Below are 24,535 nucleotides of genomic sequence, written 5' to 3' on the forward strand. Positions count from 1 at the left end.
ATCATCTATGCTGTATGACAGTTCAAATACTTTTACTGACTTGTAACAATTATTATTAATAGGGCATTTGGAAATGAAATGGGTCATTTTGTTTTTTCATTCTGCTTGAGTCATCATCACGGAATCCGCACATGAATCCTGTTTTGCCATTCCATTCTGTTTAGTTCTATATTTTCAAATGCATCATGCAAATGGAGTCATTAAGGCTATGTTTGGTTTAAGGGAAAAAGTAAGGAAAGGAAGGGAAAGGTAGAAAAACCTTTACAAACCTTGTATGGGTTTCCCTACCTTTCCTTTCCTTTCCCTACTTTTTCTTTCAAACCAAACACAACCTAAGTGAATGCTAATAAAATAGGAACAGGGCCACTTGGGCTGTCTTAGACCCTAAGTTACTTTGAAAACAAGTGAAGGGAATCTTGTGGAAAAAGGCAACCAAAAACAGCGTTAAAATTTCAAGAAAACTAATTCTTAATTTTCATCAACATTTTAGTAATAGCTCCAGTCTAGATGAGAACGGTCTTCAAACATTATGAAAATGAAATGATTTCATTTAACAAGGCTTATAAGCACCTCTGATTATCTTAAGCTATGTTGTTGAACTTCCCATGAGGATTACTAATAAGAAAGAACTTGATGGTTTAATATTTTAACAAAAAATGCCTTAGATAGAATGGAATGGAATAGGGTTGTGGAGTTGGTTCCAAATTGTTGGGATAAAACTTAGCTAACTTTGTTGCTGCCATTTTTTGCTGTGCTTTTGTAAGTGTAAATGCATGCCTGAAAGATAGTTACCTTCTTTTCAAAGCATCGGTCTTTCCTCTTCTGACGGAATTTGGTCAAGGCGGCCGCTCTCTGTGCAAAGCGGTTTTGATCCACTCCACTTCCAGTAGCACTACCACTACCATCAGCAGTTCCTTTCCTTCCAACTATTCCATTGTCACTTTCCACATTCATTCCATCTGTCTTTACAGGAGTAGTGCTCCCATTCTGCCTGTTGCTACCATGGTTACTCCCTGAAGCGCTCCTATTCAGGCTGTAGTTCCCCACATTGCCTTCAGCAGGCCTACCAAACACATTGGATGACTCACATTGTGGAGTAGTTGCTGCCATATTCTTCAAGGACAAATCATCATGATCTGCTAGTGGCTGCTTTTGCTGGACATTGTGGACATGGTGGTGATGGTGATGGTAGTGGTGATGGTGGTGCTGGACTTGAATCTGATTGAATGAGCCCTTTGCTTGTTCTATATCAATGTTCCCAGCTGCATTATCAGCGCTGTTATGTATGTCTTGATGAGCTGGATAAATGCAAGAGTTCTGCACAGGTTGGAAGGCAGAGGGGTGTATATATTTGGCTGCTGATGTAGATGCCAACTTTTCAGTGAAAACCGTTGGCCTAGTGAAGACATTTTTTGTGGTTGAGCCCATATCATTGTTGTTTCTGCTTCCATTGGACCACTGGTTGGGAGGGGTTGTATTGGATTGAGATTGAATATTGTGTACTGAATTAGTTTTCACTGCATCTGAACTATTGTCGAGAGGAACAGAACAACTTCCTACATTTGCAGTTGCAGTCTGCTTAGCAGTAGAAGCAGTATTGTACCTGCACAGCAACAGACAAATCTCAAGCTTGTTCAGTATCTTGCTTACAACATTAAAAATAGGCAGTATCATATGGCATGGTTTCTCCATACTTTGAGAATGCTGAAAGATCTGAATGCCTCATATTGCGATCACCATGGAAAGTGGTCCCAACATCTCCAACTCCTCCCAACCTCTTTAGGGTCAACTCAAGTGATGGTAACCCTTTAGCATCAGAGATGGTTTTATCTTTGATTTCTGTGGTCTTGGATAGGACATTTGGAGCCTCAGAGACTCCAGTTTCCATCTGACTATCATTATGACTGGTCATCCCACCTATTAGATCAGGAGCATGGACCTTCAATTTGCCAACTTGCTTCTCGCCATCGAATTCTAGTTGCCTACTGTCATTCTTGCAATCTTCAGATGATGTGCCCTCCTTTGGGCTTGTTAGGTTGGTGGCAACTTTTTCATGTGGATATTTAAGTTGTAACTCTGGATTTCCGGATACTCCAATCTCCAAGTCCTTGCCCATTGCCACACTATCTGAAGAATTGATTAGTGAAATAAAATAACATATATAAGAACAGTCAATTTCAATGAAAATCACAAGCAAAGAGTGATAAATCACTAAATGCAATAGAAGTTTACCAAGTTGTTTGTCCTCTTTCTGGGACTCCATTGCAGTTACATGAAACCACTCATTGTCATGTTCTTCAGGCTTTGGATGGATAACCTGGGCACAAGTAATATCAGGAGGATCAGCTACATGATCCCACGGGGACATTGGTGGTGGGCTGTCAACTTCTACCGCTCGCTTTGTCCAGGAGCTCTGCATAAAGAGAAAACAATATTCTCAATTCTACCAGTTATCAAGAATGCCTTTGGTAATGGTGGGGGGGGGGTTATTTTGGAACACCAATGGTGAAGTATTTTCAATCTACTCAGGACCTGTAAGAATTGGGAATTCCACTATAGTCCATCTACCCCATTTACATTTTTGGCAGGTAATTTTGCATTCCATGCCTCCTCTATTCCTTCCAACTCCCCCTGGATTATTGAATTAGGGGCTTCCAACCACATGACTAGTAAGCCCTCTCTCTTTATCTCCTATAGTCTTCTCCTTGGTAGAGATAAAGAGAAACTTGCAGATGGATATTTCTCCACAATTGCTGGACAAGGGTTTATTCATCTCTCCCAGGGTCTTAACCTCTCATGTTTTACATGTTCCTAAATTTCCTATCAACCATTTATCTATTAGTAGCGTCACTAAATCTTTAAATTGTTGTGTGACCTTTTTCCCCATTTGTGTTTTTCAAGATTTGGCCTTGGGGAAGACAATTGGTAGAAGGAACATGGGTGATGGTCTATACATGTTGGAAACTAAAGCTGGTTTGGAGGCAGCCGCATCTACAAGTTTTTCAAGTTAGTCCTTGGGTTAGTGTAATGAGAGTCAAGTACATTGTGGCATAGTCACCTGGGCCATCTCTCGTTTGAAACTTCAAAGATTCTATTTTCGATTTTTGTTTAAGCCTGTCTTTATCAACATTACAATGTCAAACATGTCAATCAAATAAGTATTTAGAGCATCATTTCCTCTAATTAATAAAAAAGCATCTTTTCCTTTTCACATTGTTCACTCTAATGTGTGGGGGCATTCTTCTGTGACTTCTGAGGGTGGCTAACAATACTCAAGTATTTTATTAGTTTCATTGATGATTTCTCACGACATACATCATTATATCATCTACGTTCAAAAGAGGAAGTACCTAAAGTTATTAAGGATTTTCATCATATGGTGCTCACACAATTTCATTTTGAAATTCAAATATTTCAATATGACAACGTGAAAGAGTACTTAAAAAACGATATAAATGAATTCTTTGTCGCTTGTGGCTTAATCCATAGAAATTCTTGTTCTAAAACTTCTTAGCAAAATGGAATTGCAGAGAGAAAGAATCACCACTTCTTAGCAAAGCTTAACAGTTTGGAGGAGCAGATTTTTTATTCGTCCCTTCCTGACCCATATCCTCTTCGTGTGTTCCTCTGTAAATGATGTTGTACGGATCAGCCGCATTCAAATAGTGTAGATGGTTTGAATGCAACGAACACCATCACCGGAGAGGCAAACCTGGAAGATAGTATGCCTCTCTCTTAATCAGGTAATCTTGTCTCTATTGACACTTCTTAACCTGTTGATATCATTCTTGTGGATGACCTTGATATTCCTATTACAAAACATAAAGGTGTCCATACTTGTACTACCAAACATCCCATAGCCAATTTTACCTCATGTGAGGATATTTATCTTCCTTTCAATGCTTTTTGGTTGCTATTTCTAATATCTCTATTCCCAATAATGCAGCAAAAGCCTTGACTATGCTTGAATGGATAGATGCTATAAAGATGAATTCCCTTCAAAAAAACAAAACCTTGGGAACTTGTGGATCTCCTACACCAATTGGACTAGAGACATTCCAACAATACAACTTTCTTCGTTTCTAAGAACAACCCCCACTCCTGTTGGTCCAGGATTCCCCATGCTACTTCCATCAAAATTTAATTTCACAAACCTTGCTTGTGATGGTTCCCAACTCCCAACTCTTGCTTTATTTTTTTGATGAGGATGATGCTACTTCCTGCCAGTCTTAAAATATCATCCACCAAAAAAAGAAACTCTCCGAAGATTTAATCAAGTCACCCTCATAGATATACATTCAATTATTTCCTCCTTTGTTCTGTCTTTTCCTTCAAATACCCTTAGATTCCTTCTTCTGAAGTGGTCCAAATAATCTCTGCTTTAATGCACCTCCACATTATCCTTCTCCTCTTCTTCCTCCATGCTAGCATTGTAGGAACAAATAGGCTCTGTATGTTGATTGGAGGATTGCATCTGCACCCAAAGAGAGAGAAAAACCAAGCTTTACTGAATCTTTTCCTTTCAACTTTTTCAGGTTCATCTTGGTATCGACTATCAACATCCATATCAGCATTCAAGGGTTCCCCCTTATCATTATCATCTTCAGCTAGACTTTTCTCATCAGCTAAATTATCCATTCAATTTTCTAGTTGAATGGAATTTAGAGGGAAATTCAAATTTTAGTGTGCAAATCATTTAATCAAGCAGTAGAATTTCCTTGTCTACTTTGTCCAAGCTTAAAGATACCATCTTCCTTATGCAGTTTGGCAAATTTCTATTGATTGGACCTCTCCATTTTTTTTGGTAGTAAAATAAAAATTTTATTAACAGAAAAAGAACAACACAAGAAAGGTGACAATAAGTCACCCGTGGGAAAAAGAAAACCAACACCTGAAACAACAACACACCATCTCCAAATATCCAGACCAATCGAAACCCAGCCAACATCTCCCAAGAAATCAAACAAATAACACCCCTGCAACAAAACTAGCCCTCCATTACCTTCACTTGCACGATGTTACATTCAAACTAAGCTTTGAGGTAGACAGTACCTGGTTGCATGCCTCTGTTGCTGCTTCAGATGTCGGAAAGAACAGTTGGATCCATATATACTACTTCACTTTCTGTCCAACGGATAGCTACATACTCATGCTAATCTCCTTCAAGATACTAGTGCCACTTCTTTACTACAGTAACATTCTTTTTATAGTAGTTCCTGCAACCCACTGTGGTTTTCACACAACTTCATTCTTTTCTGCATCTTTTAGTTATCTGTTTCTTTTTGTTCCATTTGTGATCCATAAACCTGTATATACCATTATCAACTTTTACACAGCAGTAGCTGCAAGTTGGTAGAAACTTCTCATAAATTACATGAAACCACTTAGTTCTAAGCATATCATATAAAATAATACCCAAAAGACAAGGCTTTAGTAAGTTGAATCACAACATAGATCTCTACTCATGCCATGGGAGTAGCATAAGGGTTGGGATATCATTCTCAAAGTACTTTGTCCACTTCCTCCATGATGGATAAAATTCTCATTTTATAGGTTCACATGCAGATCAGGAATGCCAATCCAGACAGCAGTTCAATGTAAACCTTGACCCTGAGAGCTACCACAACATTAATAGAAGAACCTCACCCGGTAACCAAAACAGCAACATGAACCTGCATCAAAAGTCAGCATGTAATCTGTCAAACCAGATTTGGGTTTTGTATGAGAATGGACCAAATGGGCCTTAGTGGTTTTATCTCTTTTAAGTTATGTTTTAAGTCAATGCTCTTTTAGTTATGGACCTCTTTTGTTTATTTAAGTCTTTAGTGCTGGCCACCCTATTAAGGGCATCTAAGAAATTGTACTCAGTTTTTCATTAAGAAATAAAAGACATCTTGAGGGGACTAAAGAGGGGATTGAACATCTTCTCTTCTCTCATCCTTCCTCTTCTTCTTCCACAAGCTTTTGCTGAAATCTTCCATTCTTTCTTTCTCTTTCCTTTTATATATTTTCTGAATTACTGCAGGTGTGTTTCACAACTTGGTATCAAAGTGGGTTCTCACCTTCAACTCGGCCGATTAATTAGCAGCTTATGTAGCCCAGTTAGGAGGGTTTTTGAAGAGGTTTTGTGGAGTTTTTCATCCTTAGTTGAAGCTCAGGGCAGGTTCTTGGAATTTTTTCCCAAAAACCCTAGATAACTGGAGAAATCTTGTTACAGGTCCTAGAAACACTTTGAAGTTGGCGCTTGAACTTTCTCTCCTCCCATCCGGTTGGTCTTGTGAAACCCTAGTTTTGGGTAATTGAAGAGCAGTTCTTTGCTTGAAACAGCAAATCTAGCCTAGTAAAACCTTATTTTGATTTTCGTTTACATCTGTTCACTCAATGGAGCAAATTGGAGAAGCCAAATATCCCACAGATTCCAGGTTTGGACATAGGTAGCCTATGGAGTGTAGTGAGAATGGGTCGAATGGGCTTTAGTGGTTTTATCTCTTTTTAAGTAATGTTTTAAGTTTATGTTCTTTTAGTTATGGGCCTCTTTTGTTTATTTTGTTAGTTCTTTAGTGTTGGCTGCCCTATTAAGGGAACCTAAGGAATTGTATTCAGTTTTTACCAATGTTTTAAAAGCAAAAGGCGCAAGGGCCATTTTGCGCCTGAGGCGCAAGGCACAAGGCGAGGTGCGCGCCTTTTTTAGGCAAGGCGCAAAAAAAAGCTAAAAAATCAAAAAATTATAAAGCATAATATTAATAAAAATATAAACTTAAGTTTTAAAATAAATGTTTTAAAAAACCTATTATCTAAAATTAAAATACATAAACATAATATGTAAAGCATATTCAAATAAGAATTTAAAAATGAAATCAAACATATAAAACATTTTCAAGCATATAAAACCCACAATCTCTTTTTTTCTCAATTGCATCAAGTAGCTAATGTGACATATTACATTCCTAATTCTACGAGCCGCCTTTATGCCACACCCCTCGAGGCAAGCCCAAACAAGTCCATGTTAGGGTCTTAAATTCTTAGTTTTCACACATAAAATAATGATTTTATAGTTTTAATTGCTCTTAAGAAGATATTTTATTAGAACGAATGAATGGACAACATTACCAAATAGGGGGTTCTCGAAGCAATTAAAACTTCGAGAACCCCCTATTTGGTAATGTTGTCCATTCATTCATCCTAGTAAAATATCTTCTTAAAAGCAATTAAAACTATAAAATAATTGTTTTTTTGTGTGAAAACTAAGAATTTAAGACCCTAACATGGACTTGTTTGGGCTGGCCTTGAGGGACGTGGCATGGGGGTCCGAGGGCGAAGCCCCCGACCCAGCCGCCAGACTCCAAAAAAGGAAAAAGCGGCAATTTTTCAAAAGGTGAACCAAGCGCACCAGCCGTGCGCCTTTTGAATGGGCTACGCCTAAGACCTGGGCGAGGCGCCTACCCTAAAATGCGCCTCGCCTGTGCACTTAGGTGTGCCTTTTAAATCACTGGTTTTTACATTAAGAAATAAAAGGCATCTTTAGGGGACTAGAGAGGGGATCGAACATCTTCTCTTCTTTCTTCCTTCCTCTTCTTCTTCCACAAACTTTCGTTGAAACCTTCCATTCTTCTTTCTTTCTCTTTCCTTTTCTATATTTTCTGATTTATTGCAGGTGTGTTTCACAACTGGTTTTTTCTGTTTTATTTCCCATGTTCATTGGAGAACTCCATCACAAATTCATGAGCTGCCTACAATCATGTCTGTTCCATCACAAATTCATGAGCTGCTACAATCATGTCTGCCAAAACCATTTGAATCAAAAGACAAAAAACTAATGGAAAATTACACAGTTTACCATCTTGAGAGTATCTAGAGGAAGAAAAATGGAAAATCTTCGAAGGATTCTCAAGGCCACATCACAGAATTTGTAATTGTTTTAGTTAATCAATTATGGATTGAGAATTGATAGGAATTAGAAGGAAATAGCGATACATTGAAGTAATCTTTCATTCTTTGTCACTATTTAATGCTTTGCACTTAAATTGGAGGTTTTCTTGAATTTGTTTTTTAGCAAAGCATATTTTATAATTAATGATATCATAGAAATAAAAACATAAAGAGAAAATGAATTCAACATGACAAACAAGGGAATTAACGAAATCCTACTTGTTATAGAAATACACCAAAAAACTTCATGGATCAAGTATTAGCTTCTAGGATGAATGCTACATTATCCTGGATTCCTAGATCATTAAACTACATTGCGGATTTTTTAACTAGAGAGGGGGTCAATATAAGTCTCTGTATTAGGGTTACACCCTGGGTTAGTGTTTTTAATCAGGTATGTCTGCTTTGGAGATAAGGTTCTTTTTTGGAAGGACCTTTGGCTTGGTAATTCAACCATGCCCAAAAGATAGAGTTTATGTTCACCCCTTGCCTAGCTAGACCATCTGCCAATGCATTTGCACTTCTCTCTATCCATGTACAACAAATTTCAATATCCTTGGTGAGCCACTTGAACTTCCTCTTTTCATTGTTGTATTTCTAGAGCATAGAACTGTCCTCTTTTAGCCAATTCACTACAATTTCAGAATCACCTTTTATGATCAACTTTTTAAAGTTCATTTCTTGGCCCTTTGTATCCCTTCAAGAGCTCCTAGGATCTCAGCCCTCAAGGAATCTCCCACCCCAATTGGACCAGAATACATAGCTAACAAATTCCCTTTATCATCTCTTATCACTCCCCCCACTCCGGAGGGCCCTGGATTGCCCATGCTACTGCCATCAAAATTCAGTTTGGTAAACCCATGTGGAGGTATCTAGCAGGAATTTGAGGTATTCTTGATTGAGGCAGACTCTGCAATCTCCTTCCACTTTCTGGTCACCTCATCAACTGAGAACACTACAAACAATTCCAAGGTTTTCAACCAGTGTATCACCCTAATGTGGATAGTCTCCAGGATTATTTCCAAACTTCTCTCCTTATTTGAAAATAACCTTGAATTTCTCTCCTCCCAAACAGTCCAACACACTGCAGACCTACTACATCTCCACATGATCCTGGCCCTTTTGGTTGACCAGTTAGGCATGGAAGTAAATAAGCTTTGCACATTCGAAGGGAGAGTCCACCTGCATCCAAACAAAGAAGTAAACCATTCCCAAATGACTTTAACAAACTGACAAAAAATTAGTAAGTGACATCCAAACTCAACATCAGATTTACAGAGGACACACCAGTGAGGAGACAAACAACTATTGGGTCTTTTTCTTTGAAGTAGATCCCCTGTATTAACTCTTTCCAGGAAGGCTTCCCAACAGAAGCTCTCAACCTTTGCAAGTATAGGTCGACACTACACTTCTTTAACAAGAAAAGACAATCCAATAGGAGAGGGGGGTAAAAGGGCCTTGAAGAAAGAGGCACAAGTGTAGGAACCCGAGGGGGTGAGTGTCCATATTCTATTATCTAACTTCGATGGCTCAATGAAAACCCCTTCAAGAATGGATAGTAAGGCTGAAATGCAGGCTAACTCTGTGTCCCTAACATCTCTTCTCAAGCTCAAGTTCCATCCGAACCCAGAAGGTGAATTAGAAGGTACAAGGAAAGAGGAAACTGATTCATTTTTAAAGGTAGAGATAGCAAAGAGGCCTAGAAATTGATCTTTCAAAGAGGAGTCCCCAACCCAAACATGTTCCCAGAATTTAATGAGATTACCTAAATGCAAATCATACCTGACCCATGGATAAAACAAGAGCAAAATGGCTTGAATAGCTTTCCAAGGAGAAGCTCTTGTAGTCCTTGCTAGGATCCCAGAGTCCCATCCATTGTCTGCCAGCCCATGTATACTTCCCGCTATCTTAACCCACAGTCTTTCTTTCTCCAATGAAAATCTCCACAGCCATTAAGTTCCAAAACTGAAACCCTTTGGAATTCCTCCAACCATAATGTTTCGGGGGCTCTGGGGAAACTAGAGAGATGGCCGCAAATGATCATAGGAGCTTGGGCATAAGTTTAATGGCAGAAAAACTCGACCCTCAAGGAAATCCAACCTGGTTCGAACTTCCTTATAACAGAACAAAGAGAGAGAGAGAGAGAGAGAGAAAGACCTGGTTCGGACTTCCTTATAGCAGAACAGAGAGAGAGGAAGATAACGAGAGGAAATCTAACCTGGTCCGAACCTGGTCGCTCGCTGGCTGCCACTGCTAGCCTATGCTCGACAATCGTCGCGGGCGAAAAATCATGTCCAAGCCTATCCGGGGACCGAGTCGGACCGTCGGGCTACCTAGCCCATGAACAGGTCTAATGATATGTGAAGAAATTGGGAAGTTGTAGCTAGAAGTTCTATTATAAGGGGCGAACCAGTTGTTGCTTGGAAACCCTTGGAAGAAGGTTTTATCAAACTGAATTTTGATGGCAGCAGTCTAGGGAACCCAGGTCCAGCTGGCATAGGAGTCTTTAGAAATTTTGAAGGTCATGTTGTTGTTGTATTCTCAGATCCGGTTGGAGTAGGGGATTTGGTCTTTGTGGAGTTCCAAGCTGTATTGCAAGGTGTATAGATTGCTAGAGAATTAAGTTATGACAGACTGTTAATTAGAGGTAACTCAAAACTGATAATAGGGTCGCTAACAATCCGTTTGGTTCACGTGATCTAGATGAGAAAATAGGAAATATTCCTATTTTCTCATGTTTGTTTTGGGAGAGATGCTGCAATGGGATGAGAATAGCATTCTCAAAATCTGGGATGTGGGGTCTCACCAAATAGGTGTGACCCCACTGAGAAACGAAAGTCGTGTAACGGCAGTGAGGAAATTTTATCGAGGGGTGGACTGTTTTCATCTCCCACCTCTGCAACGGTCCAAACTCCGACCACCTATATCCTTCATCTCCGGCGAAGGTAACGTTTCAGGCAGTTATTGTCTTCATCTTCTCCGGCGAAGACAGCAAGGACATGTTATTGTCTTCATCTTCTCCAGCAAAGGTAATGTTTCTGGCGGTTATTGTCTTCATCTTCTCCGGCAAAGACAGCAAGGACAGGAAGGGCATGTTATGTCTTCGTTTTCGGCGGTTATTGTCTTCAGATCTCAAACATCAAGGACAGGTGATTGTCTTCGTCTTCTCCAGCGAAGGTAACGTTTCCGGTGGTTTCATTTCTCCAACGAAGGTAAGGACAGGTTATTGTCTTCATCTTCAGATCTCTGGTTTAACTTCGCCACTCTAGATCTGGCCAGAGACATGTGTTTGCTCCAGATCTGGAGTTTTTGCCATGGATTTGTTCCAAATCTGTTCCTAGCCCCATGGATTTGTTCTAGTTCTGCAGTATTTCTTCATCCCTTCATCTCATCAACCAAATGCTAGAAGCATATTCTGTAGGATAGTAGGTCTCGGCAAACAAACACATGGACCAAAAAATGAGAAAATAAATTCTTCCTTTCTCATCTCATCCCTTCTCATCCCACTGTTTCTCAGAAACCAAACGGACCATAAAGGAACTGGAAACAGTAATAAAGAAATACATGGAAAATATGAAAGATTCAAATGGATGGTTAGAGATATGGCAATATCTGTCCAATGGGAAAGGCAATCAGCCAATGAGATGGCTGATTACTTTGCAGAACCGCGGGGGGTATAAGTCTGAACTATTTTGGGCTCAGTTGTAATTCTGATTCTGTTCGGGGCTGCATCTCACGCCTCTGTTGGATGCTTGTTGTAATTCCTTGATGTAACCCATTCTCTGTTTTAATAAAATTCCATCATTTATAAATATATATATATATATATATATATATCCAAAGGTCCAAAACCAAAGCAACTTCCTTTCCAGATATTCTTGATCAAACAAGCATATTAAAAAAGGATTTATTCTCCTATACCCAGAGTGAAAGGAAGCAGATCTATGAAAAACCTATTACTAGGGATAACCAAATCATTTAGACATGATTGCTTTGCTTTCCACCAACCTGTCTTGGAGAATGGTATGCCAAAATCTATGTGGTTTTCCATTTACTGATGTAATAAAATCTCTAAGTTTCATTAAAAGCATCCCTAATTCCTACCAAAAGACACTAAGACCAATAAAACACTGGGATGGCAAGCATGAGAAAGCAGGTTTGAATCTGGACAATCAAGTTCACTACACATGGATTGCATAGAAATTTGCATTCATAGCAAGACAAGAAAAGGGGAAAACAAAAGATGCTGTATAACAACAGAGAGAAGACTTCCTCAATCAACTATGCACGAGGCAATTTAGGTGCCTAGATACTATTCTTATTGAGAGCACACCTTGCCTCAGGTAAATGGAAGCACCTTAAGACCACCTTGCCCTTTGTGCTTAGGCGCTCATCTAGGATACCTCTGAAAAGATATCCAGAGACAGACTGGCCTTGGACACACTTGATGATAATTCTCCACTAGCCATCTATGGTGAACATTGAAGGATAACAACAGAAGACTATCTAAAGGCATGATGAGATTCAGTTACCAAATACATAATAGATCTACGATAATTTCCTTGTGTGATTCAATGTCCTAAAGTAACTCATTTCTCTAAGATGTAAGAAGAAATAGTGGAATTATCATTTATATTTATATGAAAAGTTGCATTTGCCCAGAAGAGCCCTCTGTTGAACTCAGTTACCAAATACATACCCTTAGTCCCAATCAGATTGATGTACAAATACATTTATTGTAAATGAATAAAAGAACATTATTGTTTCATGTTGATATTGGTATGTTTCTATGTAATTACCCCTTAAAGTTGACACTTATGAGACTCGTGTTAGTTTAGAATGTTCTCAGCCGTTGGATAGACTTGGAGAGTTTATCCTACCAAGGCTGACACTGATGTGCTACCAAAGAAGTTGGGGCAGCTTGTCTCAGTTGCTAGGGTTAGACCCGAAGCACATGTAGTGTGTGTTTGGATGAAGCACTGAACCCGAACCATTTTTCTAGTTATGCCCTAGACCTTAGAGATTGATGGGCAAAACTGGAAAGTTACACATAACCCCTAGACTTGATTAAGGTACTACACTAGGTATTGGATTGGATTGTCTTTGATATGCCAATCAGTGAGATCCATCAAGGGTCAAAACTTGGGTATGTTGGGGTAGTCTGAGAATTCACTTGAGTGGGTGATCATAGTGATAGGATCGGCCCCTTTGTCGAACAAAGTGAATGATAGGGCTTACACTCTCTCTGATAGAAACCTAAACTACCGGCAGTGCATTTTAACTGTGTCTAAGATTTGGTTTTGCAAAATATATTTATATGATATATATATTGTTTTTTTATCAAAAACGATAACTTTCATTAGAGATAAATTAAACTGAAATACAGAACTCAACCCTTATTAGAAAAGGTTGATCCAATAAACATCAAACATTACAACACTGCCAAATAAAGACTCTCCCTTACAGTCCCTTGTTTTGCTAGGGCGTCAGCAAAACCATTTGCTATACCTTGTCACCAGGGGAGAGGTCCTTCCCTATCGGGCGGTGTTGTGATCATTATGGGCCGAGAGGTTAAGTGTAAAAGACCATTACAGGGTTGATTACCTAATGGGCTTTATCTTAAGTCCATTATCCTTGGATCTTCATAAGATTGCTGAATTCAATGATCATTTAGGTATAAATGTTGGGCCCATATTGAGCCCATAGTGATGTGCTCAAGGGTTCACTGTGTTTAGCAGTAAATTCGGCTAAGCCTTTTCATAGAGATTGGGCTGCACTCATGTGGACCTATGTGAGGTCATTGTGAAGTCCCAAACCATACAAATTAGGCCTAAGTTGGCCATGCAATATCTTGGGTCGTGAGCCTTTGAAGGAAATGAGCCTAAGGCCCATAATTAATAAGATTAAGTAAGTTGTCACATGACAACTTGGATCAAATCTGGATTTGGAAATGGGTATAGAGCACCCATCCTCTTAAGAGGATAAGGCTTATCTCTTAATAGAGTCTAGATCCAAATTAGATTTGGATAATCTCCTAATTTGATTAGGAGAGTGCTCCATAAGGAGATAAAAGGAGAAGATGGCGAACCAGACTAGAAGACCACTCTCTCTTGTTCTCTCTTCTTCTCTTTTGTCTTCCAAGAAACTCTATCACGACCTAGGCTTTCAAGGACTGATAGAGATCAGCCATCTAGCATGGGTCGGCCATCCATATGATGGATCCCAACCCTTCCAACAGACTTCACCTCCTTACCTGTAATTAATCCCAACTTACCTCCCCCTGTGATAGTAAGTTTAGCCGATTGGGACCACTCCAAAATGTTGATCCCAACAAGTTTTACAATGGTTATCATACCACTTTTCCAGGAAACACTTTGGAACCCATCTATACATCTTTTGGTGATTATATACCTCACAATCAACTATTTCAGCAACCAAGAAGCACCCCAACACCCAACCGAAATACAAATAAGCCCAAAAGGAAGGGTCAAACTTGGTTAAAGGCTAGAGGGCCAAAAAGTTGGTTGGTGGCAAAATAGAGGGAGAAGAAAAACTCCCAAAAATTTTTAAGGTTTAGAAAAATAGGGGACCACTTCCCATCATTCCCAAAATATAAAACGACCTAGAAGAACCAGGTTTTGCATAACAAAAACCCATGAAACAAGAGAAACAAGCCTCTGAACGAGATTTGGAATTTCTGCGATTTTTCACCTGAAAAATCCACAAAAAATCATAGAAGCATCAAACACAACGAGACATACCAAATTTCATCTAAAATCAGGGCGAATCCAACCATACAATTTTTAGAGATTGTCGCCGCCACCTGTAGGGACTGCTAACATCATCCGGCGGCAGTATGATGTCAACAACTCACCCTCTGAGCAAAAACAAGTAGAGGAAGACTCTTCCACGACCTTCTAGTAGCTCTTATACCAAGTTATATCTAGGTTTTATTGAGAAAGAAAACAAGAAGAAGAAAAGTAGAAGAAAAGAGAAGAGAAGAGAAAGGTTTGAATGGAGAAGAGAGAGTCACTATTCAATATTCACTCTCTCAAACTTGGAATTTTATACTATTGAGAGAAATTACAAGAAAGCCCTCATATAGGTGCCCAAATACAAAAGAACAAAAAGACAAGAATACCGTTGCATCCAAACAATCTCAACAAAAGCCATCTAAACAAAAATGTGGGTAAATCTAGCAACAACTAAAGCATGCAAAAAACTATCCAACATCAGAAGCAGAAATGATTTAGTCCCTTATACCTGTGTGCCACTTCCATTGTCACTTCCATCCCTGGCATTCAAACCAATACTTGCATTATCATCTTCATCATTGCTGCTGGTATTATTGTCAGACTCTTCAGCACTTCTGGATTTGGTAGATTTTTGAATCTGTATACCACTTTCACTGCCACTACCACTAGGCTGAGAAAAGGATGGAATATTAATGCAAAAAAGAACGAAAGAAAAAACCTTAATTAATTCTGCACCAAAAATCAAGTAAACAGTTAGCAATTGAAGAAAAAGATATAAGAAAATTCTGTGACATCTAAAACAATTATAATTGCAAATGAGAAGTTAAACTTCAAACAAAAAAAAGTACACCAAAGAGAAAAATATAGCTGCAAATGTTCATTCACAGAGATGCACAGCTGAAGAAAATAAATAAACAACTCACACTGTGGAATCTCCTCCAAACATGCTGCCATAGATTTTTAAGCTCATTTTTCCGGATAGGCTTGACTAAAAAGTCAACAGCACCTTTTGATAAGCACTTAAAGACTAAACCAATAGAATCATGAGATGACATCACTGCACAGAAAGCGCATCAGCAGTAGCAGCTAAAAGTAATGACTTCACAAGAGATGATGCAAACAAAACCATTTATAAATTAATAACAATAATGAAATAAATTTATGAAAAGTACTTACTAATCACAGGAATATTCTTGCAAGTCTTGTGGTTCATAATCTTACAGAGAAGACCAATGCCCGATAAACAAGGCATTACTACCTCGGTTAAGACGAGATCGATGTTATTTGTAAGATTTTCTAAGATTTTCCATGCTTGTAGACCATTTGAAGCAGCAGTAACTGCAAAGGTCAATTGAATATGAAGCACAAAGTAAAAACTAGAATAAAAACAATATGTCCTGCATGCATTTAACTTTATTTTTGTTTTTCAAAGATAAGCAGTGTGAACCATATAACAATTTTTTAAGCCCTTAAATTTATTCTAAGTGAAGGAAGAGGACATCTTGAAATGATGTAACCATTTCCAAAGCATCATTTTTATCACTTTACAATGATGTAATTATTTAAAAAGAGTATTCTTTTACAATTTCAAAAAATACTAAAATATATTTTCAAAGAATTATATTTACAATGTTGTAAAATTTTAAAAATAAATTTCCAGCACTTCCAGCATATTTCTTATTTTTAAATGGCCAACATTTCCACTAAAACTAACATTTTAAACCTTGGACACAAGTGGTATCTGTTCCTATTGGTATAAATCCTCCAATTCTTGCCACCTCTACCATAGGGTCTTCTACTTACCTTTGTCTACTTAAGTACTCAAACTACTATCAGTCTCAGTGTTTTAAAAGAGCAAGGGGCATTTTGCACCTGAGGCGCAAGGCACAAGGCAAGCTGTGCACCATTTTGAAGCAAGGCACAAAAATGAAAAATGCAAAAAATAAAAATGTTAAACATAATATTATTTTCCTCCAAGATTTAATAAAAAAGAAAGAAGAGGAATAAGGAAAGAGAGGAGAAGATAAGTAGAAGAAAGAATGTTTTGGGAGCCAAAAATCTAGGTTGGCAGCGCCTAGTCTTCTATTTATAATAGTGTGATAAAAAAAATAAAAAGGCAACTATAGATATACCCTTGGTGGCATATTCTAATAAAAAACAAATAGGAAATAAGTAGAAAAACATGCTGACAGTAATGATAAAGCATCAGTGATCAGTGATCTAACAACACTCCCCCTCAAGTTAGAGACGGCAATTTGGCCCATCTGCATGGGGCTCCACCCCGCCCCACCCCAATCAAGGCAGTTTTTTACCACATTGATCGGGATTCAGAACGGATTTCAAGGAAACCCAAAACTCTAGGGACAGGGGATAGGGCCGGGATGTAACCAAGTGAAACTTTCTCCACAAGACCCCCCTTTCAACTAGTGCCATGCATTCTTCATTCTTCTTAATATAAAAGATTTTTATTAAAAATAACAAAAAATGAGATCCTCCTTCCTCTTCTTCCTCCTCACCCCCTCCTCTTAAGGAGGCTTACGCCTCCTTGTGCTAGGGAGGCTTATGCCTCTTACGTTCTAAACTACGCCTTATACCACTAGGTAGTGTAACACCTTGCATCATGCCTCCGCATTTTAAAACATTGATGACTAGACTTCACATTGCTTATGCCATAGGTGTCCTTAGTTCATGCATGCTCTAAGACCACTCATTTGGAGGCTACTGAGAGGATTTTGAGGTATCTAGAAAAGTTTCCAGGAGTAGGATGGTTGTTTCAGAAGCATGGACATTTAAAAGTTGAAGTGTACATAGATTTAGACTGGGTTGGATCAATAGATGATAGGAAATGTATCAATGGATATTGTACCTTTGTGGTGGGAAACCTAGTCATTTGGAGAAGTAAAAAACAAAGTGTTGTAGCTAATTTAGTGTAGAAGATGAATACAAAGTTATGTCCCATGGAGTTTCTGAAGCTATGTGGATAAAGAACTTGTTGGGTGAACTAGGAATTTACGGTTAATAGTCCCATGTCTCTTTATTGTGACAATAAGGCTACCATCAATATTGCAGCCAATTCAGTCCTCCATGATAAAACAAAACACGCTGAAGTGGATAAACACTTCATTAGGGAAAAACTTGTAAGTGGAGAAGTGTATACTCCCTATGTTAGTTCTGAAAAGCAACTTGTAGATATCTTCAAAAGGACCTACACCACTTGTGGTACAATGAATTATGTGACAAGTTGGGCATGATTGACATTTATGTCCCAACTTGAGGGGGAGTGTTAAATTTTATCAGTTTTTTATGTTTATGTTCTACAAGGGCACTATTTCTTATTGTGTGTTATGTCACCCTACCATAAATAAGGTTGGAGCCGCCAGCCCAACTTTTTGACTCCCATTCTCTTCTCTTCTCTCTTCGCTCTTCTCTCCTCTAACTTTCTAACACCTTTTACCTAGAAAATAGTAATATAGAGTTTCACACCCTTAGTCCACTCCAAATAATTCAAACAATTTAATGCAGTAATTGGCATAGGAAAGGAGTTCAAATCAGCCCCACACAACATCCCACAGCACATCCCCGCCGTGTATTGGGAACATCTCCCAATGATGACATCATCATTTCTGGTGTTACCATTGGGAGATGTTCCCAATACACAGCGGGGATGTGCTGTGGGACGTTGTGGGGGGGGAATCTTGTGGGGGGGGCTGATTTAATCTCATAGGAAAGAGCATACTGTCAGCCCCTATACTAGTTGTCCCTCGGGTTGATGTAACCCCAGCCAAGGCAGAATCATCAGTTACCATTAAGACAGGTTCTACAAACACCAAATAGGAAAGTTGATGCAAAAAATTGTCTGCACCCCACTTCTACCACCCACAACCACAGATGGGGGCGCAAAAGACAGGTCAATCTACCTTCTAGGACACTAGAACTCAAACTCTGGTCACCATCAGGTCACACACCACAGGTGGTACTTGTACAAAAGCACCACATCCAAAACACCCCTTTTACAGCATTGACTGTTACCAAAAAAAGGTCTCCTTGGTGTTATGACCAAGGGAGAAAACAAAAAAAAAAAAAAGAGTAACTGAAGGATTGACCAGTCTGATCAGGTGTTCTCTTCACAGTCCAAGAAAAAAGAGTTCTGGGTGAGAAAAAAAAGATTTCTATCGCCCAGAACCTTGCTCTGGTACCATGTTTTCCTCCAAGATTTAATAAAAAAGTGAGAAGAGGAAGAAGGGAAGAGAGGAGAAGAAGAAAGAATGTTTTGGGAGCCAAAAATCTGGGCTGGCAGCTCCCAGTCTTCTATTTATAATAGTGTGATAAAAAAATAAAAGGCAATTACAGATATGGCGGCACACACTAATAAGAAATAAATAGAAAATAACTAGAAAAACATGCTGACAGCAATGATAAAGCAACAGTAACCTAACAACAAATATAAACTTAAATTTTAAAATAAATGTTTTAAAAAAACTTATTATCTCAAATTAAAATGCATAAACATGCCATGTAAAACATATTCAAGCATGTAAAATTCTCAACCTCTTAGGTAATTCTATTGGTATTCCTTGAATAATTCAATATGGTGCATCTGACCATATAACTGGTGCTTTGTCATTATTTTGTTCATATCAATTGTGTTCTGATATGATTAAGGTGGCAATTGTTGAATGGTCCCTAAATTCATCATCATAATCATCATGACTTATCCCAACTATATGGGTTCAACTACATGACTTTTTTTGCCATTTCACTCTGTTTAATGCAGTGTCTATTGTTAAGTCATGAGCACTTAAACCTTTTCTTACTACTTTGACCCATGTGCTTAGTCTGCCCTTAGCCCTTCTAGCCCCTTCAACCTGTAACACATCACTTTCTTCTTACGGGTATTGTAGGTGGTCCTCTATGTATGTTCTTAAACAATACACATGAGATCAAAAATAGTGATTGAAGTGTACTCTTATCAGAAGAAGATATTAGGGTGTGTAAGCCCTTGTGGTCGGCCCACCCCTTTGTATAACTAACATGTTTAAGAAAGAAATACTACAAAACTAACCCCTTTAGTAACAAAAGGCAGCAGCACATATATTAAGTATTTCTACATTCGCCCCCTCAAGTGGAGCATGGATATTTATCACTCTCAACTTGCTCGATACAAAGACTAACTTCTTTATTAACCCCTCAGTCAAAAAATCAGCTAATTGGTCTTCAGTTTTGACATATGGAAAGCAAACTTCCTTCCTATCATTTTCTCCCTTGTGAAATGTCTATCAACTTCTACATGTTTGGCTCTATCATGTTGAACAAGATTGTGAGAAATGTTGATAGCTGCTTTGTTATCACAATGCAGTCTCATGGGTTCTTGAGACTTAACCCCAAGCATTTTCAAAAGCAATTTCAGCCACAACTCTGATACATCATTAGTTGTAGATCTAAATTCTGCTTCAATACTGGACCAAGCTACTACATTCTGCTTTTTACTCCTCCATATCACTAAATTCCATTCTAGGAGAGTACATGTTGTATGACATATAATATAAAATATTATACATTTAATATTTATACATAAAAATCAAGCCTAGAACAGCCCAACCCATGATCACCCCTATTAAGGAGGATCTTCTAAGCTCCATGAGGAATTGGCTTGAACAACATGGTAGTGTGTGTTGCACCAATTGAGGGTGTAGATGTTCAAGACTGCTATCAGTCTTGAGCACTAATAAATTTCAAGTTCGAAAAGGAGAGAAAGTATAGAGGAAAGAGGAGAAAGAGTAGTGAGAGAGCAGTAGAACACAAACTTTGAAAGGAAGGACAGAATCTCAATGTTCTGCCGCCGCCACTTCTATTTAATATTTATAGGTTATGCTAGTTACATGAAAGGACACATCTGCCCTTGGTATTTACATAACACATAACAATATAAAACTGAAAAATAAATAACAACTAGAATAATAGATTGACCATCAGCTAACCCTAGGATGACTAGGTACATTCTACCCTACGGACAGAGTGGAACCACAGATGTGGGGCCCACATCAGTGTTCTCTACACTCCCCCTCAAGTTGGGAGTAAATGTTTTTTTTTCCCAACTTGGATAGATCCGCCTCTAGCTTCTTTCTTGATACGGCTTTAGTGAGGATATCTGCTAGTTGCATACTGGATGTGATGTAAGGGAGGCATACTTCTTGAGATGAGACCCTCTCTCGTACAAAATGTCAATCAACTTCAATGTGTTTGGTTCTGTCATGCTGCACTGGATTATGTGCTATATTAATAGTTGCTTTATTATCACAATACAACATCAGGGGCTTCTCATACTCAATACCCAACTCCTCAAGTAGAGATCTTAGCCATAGGATTTCAGCCACTCCGTTAGCCATGGACCTGTATTCTGCTTCAGCACTAGACCGGGAGACAACACTTTGTTTCTTACTTCTCCAGGAGACAAGGTTACCTCCCACAAGAGCACAATATCCTAAGGTAGACCTTCTGTCATCAACACTCCCAGCCCAATCGGCATCCGTATAGACCTCCACCTTCATGTGGTTATTGTTCTTGAACAGTATACCCCTACCCGGGCATCTCTTCAAGTAGGCTAAAATTCTTTCTGCCGCAAGAAGATGTGTGGTTCTAGGAGAATGCATGTACTGGCTGACAACACTAACAGCATAAGTAATATCTGGCCGAGTGAGGCAGAGATATAGGAGCTTTCCTACCAATCGCTGGAACATAACCTTGTCTTCAAGAAGCTCCCCACTCTCTGCACTAATCCTATGGTTCTGTTCAATGGGTGTATCTGCAGGCTTGACACCTAACTTTCCAGTTTCTGCCAACAAGTCTAGGACATATTTCCTCTGAGAGATAAAGATCCCCTGTTTGGATCTAGCAACCTCAATACCCAAAAAATACAGGAGTACACCAAGGTCTTTCACCTCAAATTCTTGATGAATGAGCTGTTTAAGGGACTCAATCTCATGGCTATCATTCCCTGTCACCACAATATCATCAACATATACTGCCAGTAGTGTCAAGGAGGACTCTACCCTCTTGATGAATAGAGTATGATCTGACTGGACCTGTATGTAACCAAACTTCACAAGGGCTAGTCTGAATCTATCGAACCAAGCCCTAGGTGACTGCTTCAAACCATACAAAGCCTTGTTGAGCCGGCAGACCTTCTTACCTGTTTCTGCATCATAGAATCCAGGAGGCAAACGCATGTAAACCTCTTCCTGCAGGTCTCCATTCAGAAAAGCATTTTTCACGTCCATTTGGTATAAAGGCCAAGTGTGACTTGCTGCAAGGGATAATAGGACTCGAATGGTGGTCATCGTGGCTACCGGGGCAAAGGTCTCCAAGTAATCTATGCCATAAGTCTGTGTGAACCCTTTTGCAACTAACCGAGCTTTATACCTCTCAATGGATCCATCTGCATTATGCTTCACAGTAAATACCCATCTGCATCCAACTGGTTTCTTTCCTTTGGGCAGATCAACTACCTCCCATGTGTTATTTTTCAACAGGGCATCCATCCCAACTTGCATTGCATCTTTCCATTCCGGGACAGATAGGGCTTCTTGTGCTGTTCTTGGAATAGGAACATTGGAAATGGAACTAAGGTAGGACCTGTAGGTAGGAGATAGGTGATCATAGGATAAAAACTGGGAAATACAGTGGGTTGTAGATGTGGTACAATGTCGTTTCCCTTTACGGACGGCAATCGGAAGGTCAAGGTCATCTGTAAGAGGTGAAATGGCAACAATAAAGGAAGTCTCTGTGGGCCCTAGGACTGTAATACCTGGACTTGGAGCTGCAGATGAGATTGGAGCTGGTCTGGACTGCTGATGATCGGGATCAACCTGCCTGCACCGCTTGTGATAGACCCTCAACTCCTGATCCCTCTGACCACCCTCACCATTGCAGCTCTCCCTCAACTCCTGATCCCTCTGACCGCCCTCACCATTGCAGCTCTCATCACCCAATGGAATAGGTAAAGGAACTGCCCCACTCTCACTGCTCTCCCCCTGAAGACAAGGACTCAAACCCCCACTCTCACTGCTCTCCCCCTGAGGAGAAACCCGAAGATAATAGGGTGACATCCATGGAGACAAACTTCCTCCCTGAGACAGGATCATAGCAGCAATAACCCTTTTGAATTTGTGCATAACCAAGGAAGATGCATTTGGAGGCCTTGGGTTCGAACTTGGAGTGATGGGGTCCGAGAAGCTAAACAAAGCAGGTACAACCGAATGTTTTAAGGGGAATAGAAAACAACTCCTCACTTGGGTATAGAAGGGAAAAAGGAGATCTCATATCAAGGACCCGGGAAGGAACCCGATTAATAAGATATACCGCCGTGAGGATAGCATCACCCCAGAAGCGAATAGGAACATTGGAAGTAAACATGAGACTTCTAGCCACTTCCAAGATGTGTCTATTCTTCCTTTCTGCAACTCCATTCTGCTGAGGTGTATGAGGGCAAGAGCTCTGGTGGATAACCCCATGATTAAGAAGGTAAGATGTCAATGGTTTAGCAAAGTATTCCTTTGCGTTATCAGATCTGAGAACTTTGATCTTGGCATCAAATTGGGTTAGGATCATTTGGTGAAAGTTTTGGGTCAGAGCAGGTACCTCATCTCGTGAACGCATGAGATAAACCCAAGAAAAACGGGTATGGTCATCAACAAATAACAAGAAATATCTGTACCCACCCATGGAAGGGATGTGATAAGGCCCCCAAACATCAGTATGCACAATATCAAAAAAATTATTACTCCTTTTATTGCTCAATAAATAAGGCTTTCTACAATGCTTAGCAAACTCACAACTTTCACACTGCGACTGAGACAACTCAATAGACTCAAATAAAGCTGGAAACAGACTCTTTAGAGACCGAAAGGACAAATGACCTAATCGGTTATGCCAAAGCATAACCGGACTCACACTCTGAGAAACAAAAGACATCTTCTCTACTGACTCTTCTTGACGGAACCTCTCCCCGAGCAGATAGATCCCATTCATCTCATGGCCAGTCCCAATCACCTTCTTCGTCTCCAAGTCCTGAAAAACACACCGGTCAGGGAAGAAGGTTACTAAGCAGTTCATATGCTTGGTAATACTACTGACTGAAAGAAGGTTAGTATCAAGCTTAGGAACATGCAAAACAGATGACAGAGAGATAGTATCTGATAACTTGATGTCACCCTTCCCAGAAATAGGAACCAGGGAGCCATCAGCAATAGATACATTATCCCTACCAGAAGACAAATGGTAAGTGGTAAACAGTGAAGGCAAGCTAGTCATGTGGTCGGATGCACCTGAATCTATTACCCAACAAGGTTCAGTAGTACCTGGAGCTGAGGCATGGTAGGCTGAAGCTCGAGTACCTGAATGTGCGAAGGCAGATGTGGCAGGAGCTGATGGTGACTGCGGTGGCTGAGCTGAATTTCCAACTTCCTTTTCTAACTGTATTAGGGCAGCCCGAACTGCAGCTAAGGTCTCTAAAGGTGTTCCTCTTGTGCCAGATGAGGATGTTGAATCAGTGTTCACGGCCACATGAGCAGTGCCCTTCTTGCTTCTCAACTTCGCAGGAACCAAGTGAGGATGCAGTTTCTTTTGTATGTTTGGGTTTCTTACAATGTTCACATACCACATCCTTCTTGTCTTCCTTCCTCCTGTCCTTCTCTGAATCACCCCCTGATTTGGGTGTGACCGCTACAAAGGCTGGTATGAGGGGCCGAGGTTGCATCATAACTTTCCTTCTGGTCTCTTCACCGTGTACGAATGAGTATGCCTAAGAGAGAGTCACACTGTCTCTAGTCAAAATCTGTTGCCGCGCAATATCA

General features: G+C 39.6%; 1 protein-coding gene across 3 annotated transcripts in view; it reads right to left on the minus strand.

The window, feature by feature from the left end:
- The window catches only part of LOC104599335 (two-component response regulator-like PRR37), a 39,988-nt gene that overhangs the window by 781 nt on the left and 14,672 nt on the right, over positions 1-24,535 (minus strand). For all 3 annotated transcript variants that reach the window (XM_010261837.3, XM_010261838.3, XM_088897180.1), the window contains 6 exons: positions 15,861-16,022; positions 15,608-15,741; positions 15,193-15,354; positions 2,233-2,413; positions 1,695-2,127; positions 793-1,603 (listed from right to left, as the gene is read on the minus strand). In XM_010261837.3, coding sequence (XP_010260139.1) covers positions 793-1,603; positions 1,695-2,127; positions 2,233-2,413; positions 15,193-15,354; positions 15,608-15,741; positions 15,861-16,022 — 1,883 coding nt within the window. The remainder of the gene's footprint in view (positions 1-792; positions 1,604-1,694; positions 2,128-2,232; positions 2,414-15,192; positions 15,355-15,607; positions 15,742-15,860; positions 16,023-24,535) is intronic.

The sequence above is a fragment of the Nelumbo nucifera genome, chromosome 2 (genome assembly GCF_055504915.1).
Source record: "Nelumbo nucifera cultivar China Antique chromosome 2, China Antique-T2T, whole genome shotgun sequence".
In the NCBI taxonomy this organism is placed as follows: Eukaryota; Viridiplantae; Streptophyta; class Magnoliopsida; order Proteales; family Nelumbonaceae; genus Nelumbo; species Nelumbo nucifera.